The sequence below is a fragment of the Tachypleus tridentatus genome, chromosome 8, assembly GCF_004210375.1.
Source record: "Tachypleus tridentatus isolate NWPU-2018 chromosome 8, ASM421037v1, whole genome shotgun sequence".
NCBI classification, from domain to species: Eukaryota; Metazoa; Arthropoda; class Merostomata; order Xiphosura; family Limulidae; genus Tachypleus; species Tachypleus tridentatus.
Window position 1 is genome coordinate 96,295,055 of NC_134832.1, and position 24,612 is coordinate 96,319,666.

Genomic DNA, 24,612 nt, shown 5'->3' on the forward strand with positions numbered 1-24,612 from the left:
CATTAGTTAGAACAAAGCTAGTACAAAGTTACCATTTCAGTTCCTCATGTAAATATTTGGTTAATATCTTAAGAAGGCAGTATTCCAGATCACTGGAATCCAAAAATAATCAGTGTATATATTTCAAAATTGTTAATAATATATAGGAGAATGTATTATTCTCTAAGAATTAAAACTGTCTTCAGTCAGTCGAAATCTAGAAATGTGACTGAGATGTTTTGGAATCAGGTTATGAAAGGGTAAGTACGACATTTACGATATCGTCATATATAAAAATACAGACATGTAGGTTTATTCACGAATATATTTTTATGATAAAATATTTATTGTTTGTTTGTTTTTGAATTTTGCGCAAAGCTGCTAGAGGGCTATCTGTGCTAAGCGTACCTAATTTAGCAATGTAAGACTAGAAGGAATGCAACTAGTCATCCCTACCCACCGCCTACTCTTGGGTTACTCTTTTACCAACGAATAGTGGACTGAAAGAGCGAGCATGTTTCATATGACGGGGATTCGAACTCGCATCGGCCCGGCATGGCCAGGTGGTAAAGGAATTCGATTCTTAATCTGAGGGTCGCGGGTTTGAATCCCCGTTACACCAAGCATACTCAACCTTTCAGCCGTGAGGTTTTATAATGTGACCGTCAATCCCACTATTCGTTGGTGAAAGAGTAACCCAAGAGTTGGAGGTGGGTGGTGATGACTAGCTGCCTTCCCTCTAGTCTTACACTGCTAAATTAGGGACGACTAGCACATATAGCTCTCGAGTGGCTTTGTGCGAAATTCAAAAACAAACAAACAAACAAACCATCAATGCACTTTAATAATCAAATAGTAAGAATTAAAGAAAACATTAAACAATTGTACTTCACAGCTTTTCCGTTTCAAAACGAGGTTCTGAATTCATATTTTTCACTTAACTTTGTTGGTGATAAAGTGAAAAGAGAATATGTGAATGATAAAAGAAAAGCAATATTGTGGTTCGTTCAATCAGTCATTCATCAGATGTCTGCTTTACAGCTCATTCTACATGTGCTGCCCGGTTGAAAAGAATAACACTGTCATTAGCAATTCTTTACAACACATTCCTTCACAATCACAAGTGTGTGACTCACTATATGAAAATGAGTCACAGCCCCAATTTCAATACTTGGCAATGTTGTTTCACCGTCTCAGCTGCGAATATATATAAACGAAATATTTGTGGACTGAGAGGAAATGAAATTCCAACTATAATTATCTGTAAGAAGATGAAAACGTTAGAAAAAGCAAAATGAAAATACGTGTGTCAAAACTTCGTATCATACAGTTAAAAAAACAGCTTTACATCAGAATTTACTAATGACGTACTCATAGAAAGGACCGAAACATCATACAGCTGTACAACAATAAGTGTGTAGACTGAAACATATACGGCTGTACAACAATAAGCGAATAGACCGAAACATATACGGCTGTACAACAATAAGTGTGTAGACTGAAACATCATACGGCTGTACAACAGTAAGTGTGCATATCGAATCGTTATATAGCTGTACAACAATAAGTGTGTTATGGTTAAGACCTACAAGTTAACCTATTATCTTCACAAGCTATAAATGGTTATTACGTATGGTATCATCTATCAATCCTTTCGTTCATTCTATTTAAGATATTAACTTTTGCAGTTCATGGTGGCATCTCCTGGTTGTGGGGCTACATTACTGCAACAGGATCTATCTGTTACATGTTCGTGTTCTGTGGTCTCTTTTTGGAGAACAAATGTATTCCACGTTTCATGCTATTTTGCAAGATATCATTCTATGTATAGGAAGCAATAATATAGTTTGACACAAGGGTTATAGTGGTTGGTCAACCCTCACAAAAATGTTTAAGTCTGTCAAAAATGGCGTAATCTATCTTTACACCTTGAACGAGTTTTTTTAAATTTCAGGCAGGGGTTATGCTGTTTGTACACGTGATCCATATTATCCTATATTATCACGTGAACTATATTATCCTTTAATGTAGCAGTTTTAATTGAAGGTAATAATAGATGTAAATATTTGTTTAGGGTAAGTTGCGGATTTACATTTATCTGTTCTCAAATTTTCTCTCGTAGCAAACCTTAAATAGCAATACTATTATAAAACTTTGCTCCTTCGCCTCCCTGTAGACATACTAATGGCATTCGTTTTCTGAATTATTATGCTTTTCTAGACAATGCCAAGTAACTTTACCCACAATACTGCACGATGGGAAAAGCTATTTCACTACAAATAAATCACATTACTCGGGTGTAAGCAAAATAAAAACACACTTAATCAAAGTTCTAAATTTTCAAATAAAAACAAACTTTTAATTTTGAAAGTTTACACTTATCAACTTCAATTAAAAACACTTGAAATAAGTAATGTTAAATTGTTTACTATTCACGGAAATAAGATTTCGTAAACGGAGTTTATAAACTTACTGTTATATTTCCCAAATGAGGTTTCTATTCTCACATTCTAAGAAGCACAATTATTGCGGTAAACTTAATATACTTTTAGCTACTAAAAGGTTAGTAATTTTATATCACATTAAGACAACTCAAAACTCTTACGTTTACTCTTTATTTTTTAACTAATTTTTCAAAGTAATTATGAACATTTTATCTTTTATGGCAGCTTTTCATTAATTCAAGTCCTAAACAATTGTGTAGGTTTGACCTTAAATTAATAACAGCAACAACAGGTTAATCTATCACTAAACATAATGAAACAGTTTTACACCTCGTTATAAAGTTGAAATGAAGTCATTAATTTAATTGTCATATATGCTATTTTTGTTACTTCTTTGTTTATTGTTATTATTATTGTTAAAGCTGTATTTTTCCTATCATATTCCCGTCCATACGTTTTGCTTAGTTTAACTTTATTACTTCCGGCATTGAGAAAGACTCAATGCATTTTTATCATTATAAGTAAATATGGTACGTTTATTTCGGTTAATATTTTTTATTTTTTTGTTATGGTCCATGCAGGTAGTTTACTTTGATCACACCTTTATGATAGCATTTTCGTTGTTTATTTTACCACTCTCACCTTAGAGTTTGTGTCTTCGTTATATATAAATAATATATGAGAGCTTTTACTGCTTATGTTTATTCTTATGCTGTAAAAGTAACCGTAAATCATAGGCAAGATTACCAGAACTACGTATACGAAAATTTTCTTGAGGCAAGAATTATGTAACGATGGTATCATCCTTGGATCTAAATGCAAGTATAAAGTTCGTAACATAGAATACGACTGACTCTGAGAAAAAAAAATCAGGCTATTATGTCTTATGAATAATAATGCAAAATGCAATAAGGAACATACCAACAGGTTAAAATCGTGAATATGGTTCACACAAAAAGATACCGCCTAAAATAATGATTGAAGGTATTACCTATGATGATATTATGTCCAATACGATAAAATATCGTGCTTATAAACATGGGGAAAGTTAAAATTAGGAAAAGTTATTTTTTACCACATTTCTATCCACAGATTATCATGCTTAAAGGTTCAAAATTCTGTCTATTTGTTGAACAAGTAGATCCAATACAGTCTGATGTCAACGATGTAATTCTAAAGTGTTATTTATAAGATTCATAACTTGGACTTTTTAAACAAACCACGTGGAGTTGTTTATTGCGAACGATTTAATCTTCTTTTATGATATTATCTTTTAGTACAGAGCAAATTCATAGGCATAAATGCCTTGAAGTATTGTCTTAATACTTAGATTAGGTTTTTGTTAAACATAAACTTACACCGTGGGCTAAGAGGTGTTGTGCCCACTAAGGTATCGAAACCCTGTGTTTAGTGTCACAAGCCCGCAGGCTACAATTGATAGAGAAATAAAAGCATCTATAATCAGTACAAAGGTTGCAGTTTCTTATGAATCTTGGAAACCAAATTGTGCTTTGTAGATAGTGTTAAAGTGGCTTCAGACACTCACAATTATACGCTATTGAGAACATTTAATAGTGTTTTGTTTTTTTTTAAATTTCGCACAAAGCCACTAGAGGTCTGTTTACGCTAGCCGTCCCTAATTTAGTAGTGTAAGACTGGAGGAAGGACAGCAACTCTTGGGCTACTCTTTTACCAACGAATAGTGGGATTGACCGTCACCTTATAACGTCCCCATGGCTGAATGGGCGAGCATGTTTGGCACGACCGGGATGCGAACCAGCGACCCTCAGATTACGAGGCGCATGCCTTAACACGTTTGGCCATGCCGGGCCACATTTAATAGATAATCGAAATTATAATATGATAAATGTAACAAGACAAAATAACATTGTTCCCCTTCGTTTTGAGAAACTTGGATCCAATGCACAACAGTCTGTTTTGAATTGCAGTTCTGTATAAAGGTATTTTCTAAGGCTCTCTGCACATGAGTGAGATATAGAATTATACATATTTTATAAATCATGCGTGATTATCAGTTATCTTATTGTAAACTGATATTGTTTGGTATAACTGTAATATTACAGATCCTAATTCTATTTTAGTTGTTTTAAACAATGCATATATATTATTTAACACTTCACGTTTTTTTCCATTATTTTTTCTTGATAAAATAAAAGTGTGAAAGCTGTAAGTTTTTTTATAATTTAAACTGATTGATTCAAAACATTAAAAATAAAATAAGGTGGCATTTAACTCCTTGTCATGTATGTTTAAATTTATTGTATGTTCTATGTCTGCTTTTAACTATGAAACAGTTAAACCGTTGTCATCAAACCTAATATGTATCATTATTTTGCTTGGAAAGTGATATCGGGGGTCGATATTCAAATATGACCTAGTTTATATCATCCCCAATAGTATGCCCAGCATGTCCAGATGGCTAAGGCACTCCACTCATAATCTGAGGGTCACGGGTTCGAATCCCCGTCTCATCGATCATGCTCGCCCTTTCAGCTGTGGGGGCGTTATATTGTGACGGTTAATCCCACTATTCGTTAGTAAAATAGTAGCCCAAGAGTTGGCGATGGGTGGTGATGACTAGCTACCTTTCCTCTAGTCTTACACTGTTAAATTAGGGACGGCGAGTGCAGACAGCTCTCGTGTAGTTTTGTGCGAAATCAAACCAAACCCCTAGTGGTTCTTATGTCTACGTTAAACGGGCAACCTACTAGTATGTATATTAAATGTAAAGTTTTTATGTGTTTCTAATTTCTCTAGATCTTCATTTTTCGTTTAATATAAAATTGTCATTTCCACTGCGCTTTTGCAAGATTAAATAAGTTCTGGGCTCTCTGAAACATACGTTGTTCCTTCTCTTTATAAAATTATACACAGTAACCCGCCTTTTAATGAAATTGTTACCATATTTCTGTCAAAAAAGATCACACTATGAAACAATTTTTTTACTTTTTCTTGTTCCTGAGCAAGTTATTTCCTAATTACTTATGCCTAAAGTAAATGGAAAAGACCTATTTTTCCCTTCAAACTTTAAACTTTGCTTTTGTGACCTGGGATCGTATAACATAAACATGATGGGAGACTATATTTGGGAGCTGATACGTGAAAGTATTTACATTACAGTCGCAAATCTCGAGAAACTACTCACTTCTAAACATTTTTGTTCATTTTTGCATAACTGTAGTATAAATACGTGTAAATCTTGATTCATGTGTTATTTTATTCAGACATTATGTAAATGAAAATGTGTAAATTTGCCCGTTTTTACATAGAAAATAAGTTAATTTCTAAATTTCGTTATCCAGGTCACAAAAGCAAAGCTTGAAGGGAATAATGGCCAATTTCTGTACTTTTACAACATAAGCAATTAAGGAATAACACAAACTATCCAGGAACAAAATTTATGTTACATAGTATTATTGTTGCCTGTGAAGTTAATTGTATTGATTTGATAGAAAGTGTCGAATTTAATGTAGATATTGTTTCCATCTCTGACAAAGAAACCGTAAGAAGTATGAATTAGGTTTCGGATAATGTTCTTATTCATTACTATTTCTGTTAAGTATTCACAAGCGATAAGATAATTATACAAAAGCAAATATAACAGTCAAGGTGTTGTTTACGGTTATATTAAACACACTATACGTAAATTGGTTTAAGGTGAGTACTATAGACAAACATGAGAATAAATTGTGTAGAGGTGCACTTTTTATGAAATGTTTGGAACACTGTGGTGACGATTCATACCATAGACAAACATCAGGATAAATTATGGTGAAGCATATCTAATAATCTTTAGGAATTATGAATATTTTGTGTGAATAAACTTTAGTTTAAATGTATTATAAAGACGACTGGTATGAGTGTTAACCTGAAAATAACCTTAGAAGGTCGAAACGTTGTTCTGTACTTTAATTAAAATAAAGTTTTAATACCTATACCAGTTGTTCTTAGAATACATTTTTTACTTCAAGTGGGTTTGTTGTCGTAATAAAACTTTAGTTTTTCTAGTTTATAAAAGTAACACCTGTGCGCTACTTCAGACCATGTGAGAAAGACTAACTTACTATAGACCTTTTTTAAACGATTTGTTAATGAAAATAAAGATGTTTGGAAGTTTTAGTTCTTTGTTTCGCAGTTCTGAATATTTTTATTTACAAAGTTATATATATATATATATTGAGTTATAAAGTTTACAAGTGTTGTTATGGTTACATCTCTGAAGAAAGTCCACAGTGCTGTATTAAGTCTTTATAACATCACACAAGCGATCTTCAAAACGTATTTTAAGAAATTTTCCGCATTTATGATACCTAAAAAGAAAGAAGTCAGTACTGTATTCAGAGCAATTGCCATTATTAACAACTGTTATATATTGGGATGTTTGTCTTTAGCAATAGTAGACATAACTGAACCTATTTATATAGTTTGGTGTAACTTGCAGTGTGAAAAATAGTTAAAAAGTGATTATTAATTTGACAAACTTAACTTTTAAATGTAATTGTATACTTACTAGCGGCCTCCTAGCCTTCAAACTTACCTAACAATGCTAACAAATAAGTTTCGGTATTTGTGGTGGGCACAGCACAAATAGTCCATTGTGAAGACGTGTGTGCATAACTTATTTTTATTGTTTTTATATGTATTAGCCGATTAGCTGTGGCGTCAGTGCATTAGAAACGCGTGTGACGTATTCAAGACGTTATATCTGCATCCTGAGAGTAGAGAAAAATAAAGTTCTCCGTGACTACAAACGGAAGCGAAATGGGAAAATCTACATGCACACCGGATAAAAAATTTGTGAAGTTGGAGGCTGTACATCATGCAGTAACACGTTTTCCCAACATAATATAAGCAAGAGTTCCGTTATAGTACGATGTTATTATCAAAGTCTGAAAGCGGTCAGTCGAATCGCGACATTCCATGTGAAAATGTCCAATCCAAAATTAAAACTGTCTTTTAAACTGTTTAAGGCACAATCTTATGAAGGTCAAACCAATGTGACACCATAATGATTAAAACACAGCTCATCCTGAAAAAACGAAGTCCTCAGATAACAGAACTCGTGGAATAACTTAGCAGTTTTATTCCTTTTCCTTGCAAGATATTTTTATGACTTCATACAAAGTCCTTTATATTTGTATGTGTACAAGTGTTTGTTATATTAATTACTCTCATATTCTATCTAAAAAATAATGTAAACAAACATTCCAGCAACTGGACTGCAAACCTTGCTTTAAAATGTTTACTCTTTGTAAAGTTTAGAGAAAGTGGGTAAAACCGAACAAACAAAAGGCAGGAAATAAATACCTACAGATCTCACAAGTTGTTCAATCTTATAAATCAACACATTTCTCAAGATAGTGAGAATGTGTAACACGTAACTGAAAACGTACGTGTTTATATCCTCTCATGTTGCCATCAAGAGTCATTTCACACGTTCAGTAAATGGCACAGAGTCAATAGACAACCAGTGTGAATGATTACTTCACGGTACACATCAAGGTGTTAAGAATACTAACCTGTAGAAAATGCGTATTATATAACCTTCTCATGTGGCCACCAGATTTTTCTTGTTATGACACATACTTTTGTATATTTATTCTTGTATTGGCTTTCAGCCGAAAGCGACTTTAAGAGTTACCAGCTGTAGGAAGGACAGGCGTCAGCCATGTAGTCTCTACTCTTTATAAAAGAGCTTCTTTGGTGTCACTGTTGAAGGAGATATCAGTTTGTTCAAACTAATTTTAGAATCTTTCGGTTACTTTACAGCTTCAGCGCTCCTCTTCGTCTTTGTTAGGCCAGCAGCCAGAACAAAATGTAATATAAATGTTACTGCTGACAAAGTTATTAATAATTAATAAATCTTATTTCAGATTTGTTTCTTCAGAACAGTTAGTGGATCTTAAATATGCCGAACACAGACAGAGGTGAGATGAAAATCTAACTGGATATATCCGTAATTAAGTCATTAAATCTTGTTGACGGTGTCATTTTACTTGTTTACAAATACTATAATCAGAAACGGTTATCTTGAAGAGTTTTAACACGTGTGATTGTATTCCATCAAAATGAACAAATATCTACCCAAACATTTCAGACGTTATAATATTATTATTAGTTTTTTGCGCTATTGAGAAATAGAAAAAAACTACAGCCTTAGAATGGATTCAGGAAGAGTGCCGTAATTTGTTCGTGTCGGTGCAATGGATGATTTATTTGATACCAGCATTATGGGATTTGGAATTACCTTTTAAATGGTATACGTTTGATTTCCTAATGGAACTTTTCAAGACAATGCAGAGTATCAAAAATCTCTAATAAAACTACAACAATGGTTCATAAGTACGGACTTAGTCCTCAACAACAGAGGATGGCTAGAACTGAGCATAGAAGAGCAACTCGGTCTTCAGCTATCTGGTATTATAAATACCAATGACGTGCTACTCATAAAGCAACCATCACGCAGGCTTGCCTCGAACACTGGGGATGCAGCCAGTACTGAGATCATTTGAATACTAACTGGTAGAATCATAGAACCACAACAGAGTGGTTGTCATTGTCAAGAATAAATGAAAAATTCCTGTGTTCAATTTACGATAGTAAACGCGAAAACACAAATTATTTCGTGTTATTGTTGTTGTTTTTTTAAATTTTGCTCAAAACTACAAGAGGGCAACCTGTGATAGACGTCTCTAATTTAGCAGTGTAAAAAAAGAGAGAAGGCTGCTGGTCATCATCACCAACCATCAACTCTTGGGCTAGTTTTATTTTTACCAACGAATAGTGGAATTGACCATAATTTCGATTCCGTGATCCTCAGATTGCAAGTCGAGCGCCCTAACCATCTGGCTATGCGGGGCAAATTTGTGTTCTATCATTCAGATGATATAGAAATAAGGAGGATGGCTAGCTATCAAAGTTGATGAATGAATACATTCTTGAGTATCAGCTAAGGGATCTATATCTAGTCTGGACACTGGTTGCTGCACCTCAGGCTAAACCGTGACCTTACCGCGGTGATTTTAGAATTACTCAAACTCTACAACAGAAGGAGCAACTAGAGATACCACTGGGACTTTATCAGTGCAAGGTCTTTTATGTACAAACACGTGCTGCGAAAGGGTAATATTAGTGCAGGGTATACGTGCTGTGATTAAACTATAGCAGTGCAAGTTTTTTGTGTACAAACGCGTGCTGTGATAGAGTTATATCAGTGCAATATTGTTTTATGTACAAACACGTGCTGCGAAAGGGTAATATTAGTGCAGGGTATACGTGCTGTGATGAAACTATAGCAGTGCAAGTTTTTCATGTGCAAACACGTGCTGTAATGCATATTTTGGCCCCAGTGGCCCTGAAGCAGAAGATTCTCCAAATATTATATGGTTTCCTTCATAAAGTTATTGCAAAGTGTTTAACTTTCTAATACTGACTGGGATGATCGCCTATTATGTCATTGTGGTTTATTTAAATAGCACAAGTAATAGCCTATTGGTTCTTCTCCAAACTGGCCCGGCATGGCCAGGTGGTTAAGACACTCGAGTCGTAATCCGAGGGTCGCGGATTCGAATCCCCGTGGCACCACACATGCTCGCCCTTTCAGCCGTGGGAGCGTTATAATGTTACGGTCAATCCCATTATTCGTTGGTAAAAGAGTAGCCCAAGAGTTGGCGATGGGTGATGATGACTGGTTGCCATCCCTCTAGTCTCACACTGCTAAATTAGGGACGGCTAACGCAGATAGCCCTTGTGTAGCTTTGCGCGAAATTCAAAACAAACAAACAATCTTCTCCAAACTTTCTCATATTCTATATAAAGAGAAGCTAAGCTTTCGGTGGATTAGTACATAATGCATCTTTTACTCTAGATGATTCACGATGTCTGGAGAAATATGTAGAGTTACTGCATCAAATTAGTTGACATACATGAATACCCATGACTATGAATGAGAAAACAACCATATGGTATGAACATAACTTTAGGGATATCAACAAGTCCTGGAGTGTTTTGTGTGTTTTCTTATATCAAAGCTACATCGGGCTATCTACTGTTCACACTGAGAGGAATCGAACCTCTGATTTTAGCGTTGTAAATCTGTAGACGTACTACTGTTCCAGCTCGGGACAGGAGTGTTTTAAAAGTAACAAACGGCTGTGGGTTAACAGTTTATTGAAAGAATTTTGAATCCTTGATTTCCGATCAAGAAGATGAGATTCTAATTCAAAACAAGCTTTGACTCTTTTAACTTCACCTATGACGTGTGGGGCAATATAGTACATGGTAGCAAAGGTAAATAAACTTAAAAAGACATGAATATAAGTTCATATTAGGCATAAGTTGAAGTCGTCCATGCATATGACGAATGATGAAAGCCTTCCGTAACAGAAAGAGAATCTCAGAAGCACTCACATTAAAGAAACAAAATTTTCTGTACTTATTATTGCGTTGGAACCATTAAGGTTTCCATTCCCTTGATAATTGTAAAGTGTTGCTGCTGGTTTGGCAATGCTACTGTGTATTTTATCTACTACTAACTGAATTAGTCATCACGTTTTGCAATATACGTGTTTGTTTGTTTTCGAATTTCGCACAAAGCTACTCGAGGGCTATCTGTGCTAGCCGTCCCTAATTTAGCAGTGCAAGACTAGAGGGAAGGCAGCTAGTCATCACCACCCACCGCCAACTCTTGGGCTACTCTTTTACCAACGAATAGTGGGATTGCCGTTACATTATAACGCCCCCACGGCTGAAAGGGCGAGCATGTTTGGCGCGAAGGGGATGCGAAACCGCGACCCTCAGATTAGGAGTTGCACGCCTTAACACGTTTGGCCATGCCGGGCCACACTTCATCTTTATGTCAGAACGTTGGGACACTATATACGTGATTTGCTCTACAAAAGTTACTTGTAACAAGCATAGCAGTGGAAAAAATAACATGGAAGAGGTAAGAAGTTGTTTAACACGTACATAAAACACAGATAGAATGGTGTATTTTAAATTTTATTTAGTGTTCATTACGAAACTTTTCTGTTCACTTAGATTTTGTTATTATCTAGTGTTGGTGAATGATGCTGTATTAGGAATCTGATACTGTTGATGGCAGTTGTTCTTTCTCTCAAGTATGAGGTATTCACAGAAAATGACAAACTACACTTTTATACGGCAAACATACTACATGCCATTTACTAGCATAACTTGATGCTTTAACTTGGACATCAAATAACTTTGGATGTGCAAAGGCCAGAAAAGAGCAGTGTGTAACAATTATATTACTGTCACCAATGTGTAATATACGTGATTTGTGTACTGAGTAATGTGAATGGTATGTATCCTGTAGGAAGATGTAGTGAAACTACTACCAAGCAGAGATCCAGTGGGGACTTATACTCATGCAGAATAGTTAATTTCTAATGACGTGTTAGCTATTATCTCAAACACCAATCAAAAGTCTCTTGACGATGTATGAAGAAAGATATTTTCTTTCATCTTATATTTGCGAGGTTGTTGTAGGTGCTAGTGCACGAATAATTAATTAATGTAGAAATATCAACAGTCTGGACTTTTTAATTATAAGCAAAGCTGCAGGTGATCGGTTCTGGAAATTCTCTTAAAGGTCAGCAAAGCTTGATGAACAAGTTTTTCAAATTTAGATTCTTGTTTAAGGGACGTTAGGTTTACATATCTATCATGACGAATTTTATTTTATTTGTGTATATAAATGCTGTGTCAAATGCTGTTCACGATACTGTAGAATACGTCAAAGTTATTACCATGTCAAAAGTCAAACTACACACACAGAAGATAAAATAGAACCTTCTTGTCTCTTTATCTGATGATAAAGTTCCTCTTCTGTTAGATGATCTAGCACACCCTAAACTGTCATTACATCTAAGGTTCTGGTAGTTTTAAGTCAGCAAGCTATATTCAACAACAGCTGAAGAAAGAGAAATACTCGTATATTTCTTATCAGTATTAGATACTAGGGACGACCCTTCCATTTCTCACACAGGTGCAAAATGTGAGTATACCTCTGGAAGAATTATGGTTACAGACGTCCCTGAAAGGTATTTGAAATTACACTGATGGATTGGAGAAGATTCTTCATATCCTGAAGGCACGTGGGGGGAGGGTTAACAAGACGGGAAAAGAAAATAGACTAGAAAGTTTCATCAGCTGTCGCAATCGTAATTATCGCAAACTTTGATATATACTGGCCGTTCTTAAAAATACCACAAGTAATGTTTCTAATATCTGAGGTCATTACGGTTTTAATATACAAAACGTAATGTACTCATTGTCAAGAACGGAGAGCTGTTATCTTGTAGATTCTAACGAATTGTCGGTTAATTATTTTAAATTATGAATAATGAACATGTATGACAAAATAACATACAAACTTTACGACCTAAACAAATTGTAAGTAGGAGGAGCCGATGTTTCATTACAGGCAGTACATATTCACATATTGTACCTATAATTGTTGCGACTTTACATATAAGACAAAATAAACTGGACTTGAACATTGCGTTTTTTTAATATATTTCAGTGATGTCCAAAAACAGTTAAGCTGAGCAATAATAATTGTTCTAAGTATTTATTAAATAGTTTATGGCTATAGGTACTCAAATTAACATATCTCATCTGACCACAGTTAGCCAATGTTAAATATGTAGGTTTTTCAATGTTACTAGTTCCTTTTTGTGTTAGTGGTATGTAAATAACTATACGTACCTGAATTACTTTTACCTTTTTAACAAGTAGGTAATTAATTCACATCTAAATGTAAGAAAAAAAAACATTTCGGTGACAAATCAGGCGAATAATTAAATGAAAACCTGAAAAAGAAATGTCTATCTTCTGAAATAACTAGGGTTATCCAGTTTTTTACAGTGAGTGTTTTTAATCCTTATAAACTGTGTACGTTAAGTTGATTTATACTTGTTGAGCAAATAATTAAATTACAATTTCTCTTGATGATTTCTTCCTTTTGAGGTAAACTTTTATTTAAGTGTTTTTCCTATTCGGTATATTTTTTATTGTATATACATGTACACACACACATAAATATATATATATATATATATATAATGTTTCTATATTTAGCATACTCCTAAGATTTAATTAAATAAACTCAAAAACCGTCTTTAATAATCATTCATGTAGATACTGTACTTCTAATTATGATAAAAAAACTCATAATAAAATAGAAATATCAAATCATCACATTAACGTAAACAGAAATTGCATTTTAGTAGTTTTCTTCTTTTCTTACAGAAGTTAACAAAATTAATCACTGCTGGTAGTGAAATCCGGCCATAAATCAAAAACCTCATCAGAAGCACCTCCGACAAGAACGTATTTATTTATCTACAAAGCGAATGTAAATATAGGCTTAAAACAACCCAATCCACTAGATCCTTAACTGCTCGCTTGTGTGGGGCAGCATTCTGACTCACTGAGATTACCTCTACGGTCTAAGCTAAAGCACACACATCCCTCTGAGACGTATCTCAAATCAATCATTATTACTAATTAATGATAGGATTAAATCGAATTACGCCATTATATAAACAAGTTAGAATTCATTTTTCAAGGATCAATTTATATGTAAAGCTAATACAAATACCCTAATTCGCCTAACCCTATTTTGAATCCAACAGAATAATCAAATAACACCAAAAGCTTCCTTGTAGTTACAAACTGAGGGCAACGCACAGACAGTATTTCTGGTTATCGTTAAGCGCAAAGCTACGCAATAGTGAGAAGTTGGGCTCACAAGTGAAGAGTAAATTGAAGGTAAACGTTATTCTTCAAGTACTTAATGTCTAAAAGTGATATAAAATTATGAGAATTATTATTTTAAGTTTATGCTAAACAGAAATATTTATAACCACTGTTTACAAAGAGTAACAACTATTGGGAAAGTTAGCATTGCGAAGAAAAAATAACATTCTAAAGAGATATAAATATCTGGAGAGAAAAAGTTCAAATATATATCGAAGTATATGTGTTTTATATTTTTATGTCCTCCTTTACTGAACATACTCGCCATTTTAGCCCTAAGGACATTACAATATCATGGTCAATCCTAATATTCGTTGGCAAAAGAATAGTTTAAAACCTGGCGGTAGGTAGTTTTGACTAGCAAATTATGAACGGTTACTGCAAAAACCTCTCTTATAGTTTTACGTGAAATTCAAACCAAACCAAACCAATCAAAACACTTCTGCTTTTCCTTGAAGAGTTCGGTGAAAAGTGAAACTGTGCAGTTTTGAGGCTTTTTGTTTGACTGTATTATAATATAACAATAATTTAAGGAATCATATTAACAATTACTTTTAATGGGCTCGAATATTACACAATGATTTCAAAGTTAAAATATCTTTAGAAGTAATACTTCAAACAAGATTGTTTTGGATGCTTTTGTTAACTATTCGAAAGTGCTCTTTTGAGCAACCGGTCAGACAAATCATTACATTACATGTTTCTTCTGTTGACATTAGACCAGTGATCATTGAATACCCAGCAAAAAAACAGATCTGTTATTCTGTCTTAAAAAATAAAGCATGTTATAAGACGAATAAAGAACAACGCATTTTGTACAAACGTGATGTTTTTGCCCTACGGATAATAAATAACAAGTTAGGCCTACAATGAACGGTCTTCCTTAACAGAATCTACTTACCTGCAATCGAATGCCTTTTAATTCTTGTGTTCTATAGGCTATCATCATCCCCAACGCTTGCTTTTTCAACTGCATAAGTCGATTTTGACATTTTTCACAGTATTGTTTCTTGGGAGAGTCCCACAACAGAGACTGTTCATTACTTACTTTTCCATAATCATCAGTGTTAGTTCCAAGGCACTGACGACCTTGTCTAACAGTTATGGGATGATGGATATTTGACATAGCTTCTTGAATATTTCGATGGGACATCGTCTGTAGCCAGTTTGTTACAAACGTTCATTGCACATTTTTCTATTTGAAACTGCGAAACACACAAAAAAATATTTATTAATATTTGTAAACTTATTAATCTTTCTTTTCTGTTAGATTTAATGAGCATTGAAAAAGGAATAATGAATCCATGCAACCTAAACGTAATTATACACAAACCGGATGTAATTCTAATCTAAACAGATTAGGCTTAAATCTAATATCTCTTTTTTTTTTTTTTAACGGATACAAAATATAGTTTTATAATCTTTTAAACATCTTTCAAGAAAAATTAAGCCTAAATAAAATATGCTTGAGTGAATGAATAGTGAGAAGGAAGTATTAGTAACATAAACGTAAAAAATATTTACATATTTTGTTTGTTTTGAATTTCGCGCAAAGCTATTGGAGGGCTATCTGTGTTAGCCGTCCTTAATTTAAGAGTGTAAGACTAGAAAGAAGGCTGCTAGTCATCACAACCCACTGCCAACTCTTGGACTACTCTTTTATCAAAGAATAGTGGGATTGACTTTATAACGCCTCCACAGCTAAAAGGGCGAGCATATTTGTTGTTACAGAGAATTCAAACCCCCAACCCTTAGATTATGAGTCAAGTTCCTTAACCTCCTGGCCATGCTGGGTCCAGCTGAAAGGGCGAGCATATTTGTTGTTACAGGGAATTGGAACCCGCGACCCTTAGATTACGAGTCAAGTTCCTTAACCTCCTGGCCATGCCGGGTCTACATATTTTGATTAAATTCCTAAACTCAGAAATCTGAATCTTACCGACGTATGTGTAATTCTACTTGTTGTAACAACGTTAAACATTGTAAAAAATTGTTACATACAATTACCAATGACTTCTTAATCTCTGTTCCTTGAATACAAATGATACGCCAGTATCATATAAGAATATATAAAATATTACATTCGTATCACACTATAATAATGAAATCCACATTATTTAAATATGAACTTAAAAGTGAAATAGTGCACGCATTAGGAAGGTATGCCTCATCTTTTCTTTGCAAAATTTACCAGTTGAGGAGGTATAACAAACAAAGTAAAATATCATGTATTTGTCTCGAAGCCGACGTGGTGGGTCCTAATTATAGTCTGTTCAACTCCGCGAGGCTAATAAAAAGTTTTACTACTGCCTATATAGAGCAACCGTACCCGATAAAAATGATTGATACAAACTACGCTTGTAACTAATAATAACGCAACGAGACATCTTCAAGACTTATTACTAGTTATTAAACAATGGAATGCTCATTAATTGGATTTCGCCAACGAAAAAGAAAATCTAACTGGCAAGAAGAGAGTAGGATGAAAGAAATGTTATTTTCTTTGTGAAGAAATAAACGTCAACCAGCTCCAAGAAATTGTAACTAATTTACATCTTTAGGTATAAAAAACACTTGTTAAGTATCAGCGTAATTTATATGAGGTCTAGCCGTTAAAAATCAATGCATGAAAAAAAACCAAAAACATAGATATGTGTGTGAAAATCAATAGCTTCGCTGCCTTTGGCCTAATCGCCTAAAGTTAAATAAAATTTTCACATTCCGAGAAAAAAAAGACAGAACGTTAATACTTACTCCATTATATATTCCTGCCTGGTACTTTCAAACTGATGGTAAACTTAATGTTGGAGATTAACAGTTCCTACCATTATAACAATGTTGAAAACTATATATGTAAAAACGGTTGGTATGGGTTGAGAAAATTTTTATGTTTGTTTGTTTGTTTTGAATTTCACGCAAAGCTACTCGAGGGCTATCTGTGCAAGCCGTCCCTATTTTAGCAGTGTAAGACTAGAGGGAAGGCAGCTAGTCATCACCACCCACCCCAAAATCTTGGTCTACTCTTTTACCAAATTAATAGTGGGATTGACTGTCACATTATAACGCCTCCATGGCTGAAAGGGCGAGCTTGTTTGGTGCGACCGGGATTGGAACCCGCGCCCCTCGGATTACGAGTCGAACACCTTAACACACTTGGCCACGCCGGGCCAAATTTTTATGTAGAGAAGCAAACAACGTTTCGACCTTCTTCGTTCATCGTCAGGTTCACAAAGAAAGAAAGAGGTAACTGACCGATAGTTGACCACATGTTTGAAGGGGGTTGTGTAATTCAGTGTAGGAATGTAGAGGGCGTGCTTAGATGTTTGACTATATTTATTAATATAGATATAAAGGTGTTCCTTTGTATTGGAAACAAGTAGAAAAATGGAAACCAGATTTAAAAAACACCCCTTTACACGTTTTTGAACACTGCAAATCAAATAAACACAACGCAACGATAAAAAACACCCAAATACTAAATAAAGAAACAGACATAAACAAACGCAAAATTAAAGAAGTCTTACTTATGCAACAACTCAAGCCCAAAATAAACCAATACAAAGGAACACCTTTATACCTATATTAATAAATATAATCAAACATCTAAGCATGCCTTCTACATTTCTACACTCAATTACACAACCCCCTTCAAACATGTGGTTAGCTATTGGTCAGTTACCTCTTTCTTTCTTTGTGAACGTGTCGATGACCGGAGAAGGTCGAAACGTTGTTCGCTCCTCTACATAAGAATTTTCTCAGCTCAACCAGCCGTTTTTACATATATATTTTTCTCTACAAGTGGGTTTTCTCGTCATCACTGATTAATGCTGAAAACTGGTTGAAATCAAGAATCATTTTCTTAACTTAAAGTTTACTTCATTAAACATAATTGTCAACCAGAGTAAATTTGTCTCATTTTTGGTTAGAACAACAAAAATAAATCGTTAATTTATAGAAGAGGAAGACATGTAAACGCGTAATAACATATAAATGAGCTTGGCTTATGCCACGTAAATGCATCTGGCTACCTTTATAAAATCATCACTTTTAAAAATGCTTAGCTAGGTAGTTGTACAAGTATTTTGCATAAAGAGACATAATAAATACGTTTATATCGTCATTCTACTGTAAAATGATTAATACTAGATTACTGCATCAGGAAAATATTTAATAACAATGATAATATTTTCAGTAGTTGAGCTTAAGTAGTTTAAGTGCTTATAAGATGAAAGTACAGATTTAAGTACATATTAGTACCAGATCTTAGTACAGATTTAAGTACATATTAGTACCAGATCTTAGTACAGATTTAAGTACATATTAGTACCAGATCTTAGTACAGATTTAAGTACATATTAGTATCAGATCTTAGTACAGATTTAAGTACATATTAGTACTAGATCTTAGTACAGATTTAAGTACATATTAGTATCAGATCTTAGTACAGATTTAAGTACATATTAGTACTAGATCTTAGTACAGATTTAAGTACATATTAGTACCAGATCTTAGTACAGATTTAAGTACATATTAGTATCAGATCTTAGTACAGATTTAAGTACATATTAGTACTAGATCTTAGTACAGATTTAAGTACATATTAGTATCAGATCTTAGTACAGATTTAAGTACATATTAGTATCAGATCTTAGTACAGATTTAAGTACATATTAGTACTAGATCTTAGTACAGATTTAAGTACATATTAGTATCAGATCTTAGTACAGATTTAAGTACATATTAGTACTAGATCTTAGTACAGATTTAAGTACATATTAGTATCAGATCTTAGTACAGATTTAAGTACATATTGGTATCAGATCTTAGTACAGATTTAAGTACATATTAGTACTAGATCTTAGTACAGATTTAAGTACATATTAGTATCAGATCTTAGTACAGATTTAAGTACATATTAGTATCAGATCTTAGTACAGATTTAAGTACATATTAGTACTAGATCTTAGTACAGATTTAAGTACATATTAGTATCAGATCTTAGTACAGATTTAAGTACATATTAGTACTAGATCTTAGTACAGATTTAAGTACATATTAGTATCAGATCTTAGTACAGATTTAAGTACATATTGGTATCAGATCTTAGTACAGATTTAAGTACATATTAGTACTAGATCTTAGTACAGATTTAAGTACATATTAGTATCAGATCTTAGTACAGATTTAAGTACATATTAGTATCAGATCTTAGTACAGATTTAAGTACATATTAGTACTAGATCTTAGTACAGATTTAAGTGCATATTAGTACCAGATCTTAGTACAGATTTGAGTACATATTAGTATCAGATCTTAGTACAGATTTAAGTACATATTAGTATCAGATCTTAGTACAGATTTAAGTACATATTAGTACCAGATCTTAGTACAGATTTAAGTACATATTAGTACCAGATCTTAGTACAGACTTAAGTACATATTAGTACCAGATCTTAGTACAGATTTAAGTACATATTAGTACTAGATCTTAGTACAGATTTAAGTACATATTAGTACCAGATCTTAGTACAGATTTAAGTACATATTAGTACCAGATCTTAGTACAGATTTAAGTACATATTAGTACCAGATCTTACTACAGATTTAAGTACATATTAGTACCAGATCTTAGTACAGATTTAAGTACATATTAGTAGCACATCTTAGTTAACAATAAACGTTTCTTAATTCCATCTTAAAACGTAGAAAATTTCTACAAAATAAACAAAATTCTTCAAATAATGTCAACCACACTCGGAAGATTAAATAATCATAGTTTTTACTCATTATATGTAAAAATACAATAATATTGATATTCTACATGAGACTCATATGTGGAAATTAAAAACACACACGTATATATAAATATATTCCAATGTGAATGCTTGGTGTATAAACACGCAAAGTCAACTTAATTGTCACCTAAGTTCAACGAGACAATTAGGAAAGCTATGTACCTAAAGTCGCGTTTAAGCGGAAGTCACAGTGAATTTTCTAAATAAAGTAAAACGTTGAATAATGAAATAACTTAAACGGTATGCGCATTGATGTATTTTTTACTATAACGCACTAAACTAACTGCATATTGTAACTCACTTTGACATAGCATCTAGTCTAGATATAAGTTCACATGAGACGTTAACAATCAAACTCAATTTTACTTTATGAAGACCCTGTATATACATGGTGGACACAGAGATAAATATTACTCGTTCCATGTGACAAAAATTGTCTTAATTAATTACAATTTAGTTTCCTGAACGAGGAAGGAACAGCAACAAGAAAAAAGATTATTTGTAGTTTACCTAATTTTTAAATGTAAAAATAAGTGTAATGTAATCTTTTAATTACAGTAGATGCAAGACCATCACCAACAGTAAATACGTCACTAACGAGGTTCTGGATATAGTTTGGCTACAAGAACATTATCATCAGTAAATATATCATTGACAATGTTCTGGATATAGTTTGGCTACAAGACCATTATAATCAGTAAATATATCATTGACAAGGTTCTGGATATAGTTCTGCTACAAGACCATTATCATCAGTAAATATATCATTGACAAGGCTCTGGATATTATTCGGCTACAAGAACATTATCATCAGTAAATATATCATTGACAAGGTTCTGGATATAGTTTGGCTACAAGACCATTAACTTAAGTAAATCCGTCACTAATGAGGCTCTAGATATAGTCCAGCTTTACACATATTATGTGATTTTGGGAAATTTTAATTAAATAAATAAATAATTTTCTCGTGAAAATAGATCCTTAAATCTAATTATTAGAAGAATTTAAAGTCGCTGTAAATAGGTGTTCCATGTTAAGAATTTTACTGTCGACGATAAATTGGAAACATGACATCTAACTGACTTTCAGGGTTCAGCTAAGATGGTACGATAATATTGTAAGTTATTACCGAAACATCGAGAACAATGAACAGTAAATAATACGGGAATACCATCCTTTAATCGTTTGAAAATTAAATGCATCGAGAAAACTAAAGAAAAAATGACTTCATGTTTTAGTAAGAGTTGCATATTAAAATTATGTTACGTCTACCTAGTTGGTAAAATTATGTTACATCTGTCCTATCTATTTAAATCACGTTCATATTTATTTATATGTTAAAATCAAGTTGCATATATGTATCTTACCTCGTATGAAATCGTGTTTCATATATATATCTCTTGAAATCAATTTACTCTATACCATCTGTTCAAGACGCCTATATTATGTGTTGCAATCATGTTGAAGTAATCTTGTGTCTATCTTATATGTTAAAATCATCTTAATCTTATCTTATGTGTTGAAATCATGTTACGTCTATATTATGTGTTGAAGTAACCTTACATGTGTCTTATCTGTTGAAACTGTATTAATATACATATCTTTTGAAATCGAATAACATATATATATAAATACGTACCTGTTAATACAGGTTTACGTCTATCTCATCATTTGAAATAATCTTATACGTACTTTATCTAATGAAGTCATTTTACGTCTATCTTTTTAAATCTTGTTATTCTTATCTCATGTGTTGAAACCGTATTACGTCTGTCTCATCTATTGAAGTCATCTTACGTCTACGACCTAATCGGTTGAAAAAAATGTTTAGTATACATATATATATTTATTATATCTTAGGTCAGTGCTTGTTTGACAAGGGTCTGGTTTGTCTCAGACTCAAACTGAGTTGTGCAATTATATAACAGGCGAACCAACTGCTGGCTTTACCAGAACGTGGCGTTTTTGTCGTTGTGTATCTGTTGCCTGAATAGCGACAGTTTGTTAATTTCATCTGGTCATTTTCTTCCATACAACATAATAATATAGTAGTAGACAGCAGTAACTAGTCTCAGCTAGTGGGCCGAGACGGTAAATAGAACATCAAAGCTTCCGTCCATCATGCTGGTAATGTGTCTGTTTGCAATCGGTCAGTTCAACGTAGTTTGGATGCGACGTTGGTTTCTGTGAACCTGACTAGTGTTTCATTGAATTCGAAGAAAGAGAAAAGAGAGAGAAAAAAAAACGATTTCTGTAACTATATGCTTATGTCGGCATTATAACTTATTTTTACTTTACTGTGTATTTGATTTATTGCTCAAAAACACTAATGGACCATGGTTTCCATAATGATAGAGTTAAATATGTTATAAATTTTCAGATAAATAAAATTCTTCTTTTTACGTTTTGATGTTTAAAGTTTGATTTGTTTTGAATTTCACGCAAAGTTACTCGAGCATCTGAGCTAACCATCTCTAATGTAGTGTTGATAGACTACAGGGAAATCTGCGCTAACCATCTCTAATTTAGTGTTGATAGACTACAGGGAAATGGAGCCACTCAATACTACGAACCAAGACTCTTAGATTACTGTTTTACTAACGAATAGTGGGATTGATTGAACGTTACCACGCCCCATAGACCCACAGATTGAGGCCTGGCACGGCCACCAAGTTAGAGCGCTTGACTCGCTATCTGAGGTCGGCGGGCTCGAATTCTTGTTCCACCAAACATCCTCGGGCTTTTAGCCGTGGAACGTTATAAAGTGATGGTGAATTCCACTATTCGTTGATAAAAGAGTAGCCCAAGAGTTGGCGGTGGATGGTGAGGACTAGCTGCCTTTCATCTAATCTTTCACTGCTAAATTAGGGACAGCTAGGTTTGGTAGGTAGTCTTTGTGTAACTTTGGGTGAAATTCTAAAGAAACAAAGACACCCACCGATTATGAATCGAGCGCCCTAATCATCAGGTGATTTTGCTCTCAAATAAGTTATAATCTCAGTTAAAGAGCAGCTCCAACAATATATATCTTAATTTGACAAAAACGAACGAACGAGTAACGTAAGTAGGAGGTATTAAGTCACGACGTCAACTGATTGTCACAAGATAGCTGTTTCTACTGTCACACATATTTCTTAGATTAAGAATGGGCTAGGAAAGAAATTAGTATTAATTCCCTAAAAGTCTTATTTATGAACCAAACAAATACAAAAACAAAACCAAGACCTAAATAACTGTGCTATACTAACGAATCGTTTCGCAAAATGTTTTTGCCCATAATACAAGTATGTCAATCTTTTAACGACAAATGAGTATCCAATTATCAGAAACACTAAACACCTTTCCTTACCACAACATTAATTAAAGAATTACTTACTTCGTCACTCTGTAAGGGCAGATAGATACTTGATCAAGTTTAGTTAATAACAGGTACAGTTTGTCTTCTCGATGATTTCTAACACTTGGATCACAACACAGCAAAAAGAGTTGAATTTTCTTCCTTTCTATAAATACCGCCCATAAAAGAAAAACGTAAAGGTTTTCCAGAACAAGCACGATATTGAAAAATTTCACACTTTTCAATTCCGTGTGCAGGTTATGGATGTTCTTGACATATGAATGGGCTAATGTTCCAGAACCTCGGAGAGCAATTTGTACTCGCGTTTTCGAATGCGTAGTTGACTCAAGCACATCGCTAACAACGCCTGCCGGGTCTGTTTCAGTGTCTTAAACTTGTACTCACTCAGCTGTAGGGACCGTCAGCTGTAGAGCATATTGCGTCTTTGGATATTCATAGAATCATTGCTTTTACAAACAAAGTTGGACTTGAGTGTTCTATCACAGAGAATGTCTCTCACCCTTCTCCCAAAATTCTGAATTTTTACTCGAAACAAATACTGAAAATCAAATAAACTGTTTGAAATAAAACTAATAAAACTTACTGATATTAGGAACATTATAATTTAATAATAATAGGGTCTTTCATGGACTGCCCCCGCTAGTACAGCGGTAAGTCGACGGACTTATAACGCTAAAATCATGGGTTCGATTCCCCTCGCTGGGCTCAACAGATAGCTTGATGTGGCTTTGTTATAAGAAAAACACACACATATTTTCATGGATTATTTAGTTCGCATGAAATAATTAGCACAAATTATCTCAAGAAAAACGAACAATGAATTTCGCTCTTTATTCTCCTGAAGGAAGTCACTCTCCAATGGCATTGTGGTCTGCGGAATTACAACGCTAGCAACTGGGTTTCAGTACCCCTGGTGGGCAAAGCAGAGTAGTCAATTGTATATATTTTTTGTTTATCTTTAAACAAGCATGAAGAAGAATAGTCAACTATTCGAAAGCGCTCAAATTTTGATCTTCTTAAAAATTATTTTACATTATACTGGATTCATTTTTTAAATAAAAACAACACATTGAACTAGCTGTCATGTATGTAGCTGGGAACCAAACCTCGGGTTTTAGTTTTCCAATTCTTACCGCTGTCCTACCGGTGGACACTAGATAGATAATTAGTTTTCATTTATCCAGGTAGCCTGCTCTGATCAAAACGTAATAGTGGTTGACTTGTGTAGTGT

At 33.7% G+C, this 24,612-nt stretch overlaps 1 protein-coding gene across 3 annotated transcripts in view; it reads right to left on the reverse strand.

Moving 5' to 3' along the window:
- The window catches only part of LOC143222996 (uncharacterized), a 191,411-nt gene extending 167,685 nt beyond the window's left edge, over window positions 1-23,726 (reverse strand). For all 3 annotated transcript variants that reach the window (XR_013012607.1, XR_013012606.1, XM_076450332.1), the window contains exons 1-2: window positions 23,400-23,726; window positions 15,130-15,433 (exon numbers count right to left, since the gene is read on the reverse strand). Coding sequence is in view for 1 of the 3 variants with exons in the window: in XM_076450332.1 (XP_076306447.1) it covers window positions 15,130-15,381 (252 nt within the window). In the remaining 2 variants the exon portion in view is untranslated. The remainder of the gene's footprint in view (window positions 1-15,129; window positions 15,434-23,399) is intronic.
- Window positions 23,727-24,612: the final 886 nt, after the last annotated feature.